Source organism: Antrostomus carolinensis, unplaced genomic scaffold, assembly GCF_000700745.2.
Source record: "Antrostomus carolinensis isolate BGI_N321 unplaced genomic scaffold, ASM70074v2 scaffold34167, whole genome shotgun sequence".
Lineage (NCBI taxonomy): Eukaryota > Metazoa > Chordata > Aves > Caprimulgiformes > Caprimulgidae > Antrostomus > Antrostomus carolinensis.
This window is the reverse complement of record NW_010328593.1, coordinates 1264-4043: the sequence shown is the minus strand read 5'-3', so window position 1 is coordinate 4043 and position 2780 is coordinate 1264. Positions and strand designations below refer to the sequence as shown.

At 38.4% G+C, this 2780-nt stretch overlaps 1 protein-coding gene across 1 annotated transcript; it reads right to left on the bottom strand.

Annotated features, from left to right (window-relative positions):
- Positions 1–726: 726 nt before the first annotated feature.
- TMEM17 (transmembrane protein 17) lies at positions 727–2052 on the bottom strand. The gene is made up of 3 exons (XM_010172302.2): positions 1847–2052; positions 1475–1588; positions 727–1068 (listed from the first exon to the last, which is right to left on the bottom strand). The coding sequence occupies exons 1-3, from the start codon at positions 1991–1993 to the stop codon at positions 727–729; spliced, it is 603 nt and encodes a 200-aa protein (XP_010170604.1). The 5' UTR covers positions 1994–2052.
- Positions 2053–2780: the final 728 nt, after the last annotated feature.

The window sequence follows — 2780 nt, the reverse complement described above, 5'->3', positions numbered from 1 at the left end:
CTTTCAGTCCATAAACCAATTTTTTAATGGCTATAACTTTGTTTCTGCTGACTTATTGACTCCTCTGTTTGAGAAAATCACACTGCCCCCTTTGAATGGCTTGATAGTTAAAACTCTACCTAAGCCCAAGAAGATGAACATAGGAGTTGTGAGGAAGGAATACTTCTAAAATTCCATCCCTAGTAAGGAATTATCTGGAAGACCATGTCTGAAACTGTAGTCTTTGTTCACTATCTTATCATTGTTCTTTTTGGGCCTCAAGATTTCTTGGGGTTCTTTGTTTTGGGTTTGGTGGTTTGTTTTTTTTTTCCCTGCTTAAATGAAGTACCAGACATCAAATATGTGCGACATACCTGGAAGAATAGAGAGGAAACTGATACCAACACAAATAAAAATGTGTATAAAAGATTTATTGTAAACAAAACTATTTTGTGCAAACAGTGCAGGGAAAAAAAAAAAACAACTTAAAAAGTCACATGACTCTAAAATGCAAAACCCACCAAATCTACTCTGGTGCTCTACGTGGTAACAGTCCACAAATAGTCCATTCAAGCCAGTTATGTAATTGGCTTTGATTTTTCTTGCAGAGTGGAGCTCCAGTCTCTGAGGTTTAATGTTGGCTCTTAAGCAAGATCTGTTTTTCTTTTTAATATCTCTGATGCAGGACGGTAAAGAATGACCCAACAAAACAGAAACAGAGCTGTAGCAACATGAGCCCCACCTCTGTTAGCTTCTCAGGCCCTCAGTGTGTGATCCCCAGCCAGCACTGGGGCCCCAACCAGCCATGGAAACTGGTCTCTCTTCTTGACCCGAGCTGTAAAAACCAGGCACAGGACGTTCCTCCATCTGGTCAAATTCATTAAGGTGGAAATGTGTTGCCAGTTTGTTCACCATTCTTTTCAGGGTGACAAAGGCTGCAATGACTTGGAAGGTGAGGAAAAGGGCAAAGATGATATTGACTGCTCGTTCCAGTGGCTGAATTTTCAGACCTTCATTAAACAGCAAGAAGAGAATGATAGGCAACTGCAGGAGGAGAGTCAGGAGCCAAAACCCAGCCAGCTCAGGGACCTGTAACAGAAGACATCACCTATTAACTGGCACTTGGAGATGAAAAAAAATCCAAAACTTTGTGGAGGAGAATGTTTGTTGTGTTGTTTTTTGTTTTTTGTTTTTTTTTTTTAAATCTTCCAAAAGCCACCACATAGTATAAAATGGCAAAAGTGAGGTAATGTTTCTGTATATTGTATTTTTAACTGGACTTATTTTTTCTGACAAAACAGTGGGGAGTGAGAGGACTCTGTTCTGAGGGAAAACTTCTTAGAATGCACAAAAGTGGTAGCTGATGCCCAAATAACTTGGAGAAATAACTATCTCCTCAGCTTAAATCTCTTAGATGAACTGGGAGACTATTTTATTTATGTTCAACTCCAAAAAGCAATCCTGCACAAACTAGTGTGTACATGCAGTAACATACCTTCTCTTGCAGATTGCCCATGTATCCCAGGTAGAGTCGAATGACCTCTATTAGAGAGGCTAGAATCATGATTGTAATCAGGATGAACTTGTAGTAATCTGACAAGGCTGGATACTAGAGGGAAGAACAGAGTTAAAAGTTTCTGCTGTGTTGTTTTAGAACATGCTGTTTGTGACTGAATGAAAATCCTGTACGCTGCTGTAAGTTGATACTGTGGTATTGGCTTTCAAATACTTTTGAATGTCCATTTTCAAGGAATTCCCAAATAAACTTAAATAAGCCCTAACTCCAGTGAGCTCTATCTCAGTACTGGGGGGTGTCTGATCAGAAACATAATACATTTGCAAACCATTGCTTTCCTTCAGGACTCACCTTCAGATGGAGCATGACAACTGTGCTGAGCCACCAAAATGGGAAAAAATAAACGTTGAAATAGAGGGACATCTGCAGTGGTAAACTGGAAACGATTTCATTATCTGCAGATAGAGAGAAGTCTTTATCACTCCTAGTTTGTTCCATGCTTCTCTTCCATAAATATGACCAAAAGATACTGCTCCATCTTAGCCTCTAGTAGGGTATTAACACTCTTCCCAGTCAAACTAAATGTTAAGAAAAATATTTTCATATATCCAGAGGAAAACTTCTACCCTATCTTGTCTCTGGAAACGAATGTAACTTTCAGTTCACAGGACACAGAATTTTTATTGCTTGGTCATATATTCAAGTTGAGTGTCTGATTGTTGATTACCTGGTGGCTTCTGGCTTCCTCCACAATCTCTGACTGATATGCTTAGCTCAAGTAATGTTGTATACTGATATTGCAGAAAGAGTTAGTGGTTATTTCATTGCTGTTCCTAGGAGAATGGCCAAAGCTTACTGGATTATTGTTATTTTGTAGATGATCCTCCTGAGTAAGGACTTACTGCTAGAGAGCAGGTTGCCCACTCTTCATTTTCAATCTTAAAATAGGCATCTGGATGGAAGCAATGTTGCAAGAAGCAAGAACTCTTCCAGTTCTTAAGAGCTAATAATTTCAAGTATGTTTCAAACTAAAATTCATCCTTTAAGGAAGGTCTGGAGAGAACAAAATGTGTTCATACAATGTAGAGAAAAGCAAATATTGAACTCTAACATGCAGGCAGTAAATTCTGTATTTAGAATTTAATATAGATTTACATGATGAGACTTAAAACAAGGAAAAATTTAAAAGGGCATTCTGAGGGAATAATTCATTCTCTAATGGGTGAAATTTCACTGCCATACTCTAGTTAACTGATGTTGCATCCACTTCAATTACCAACAGCCT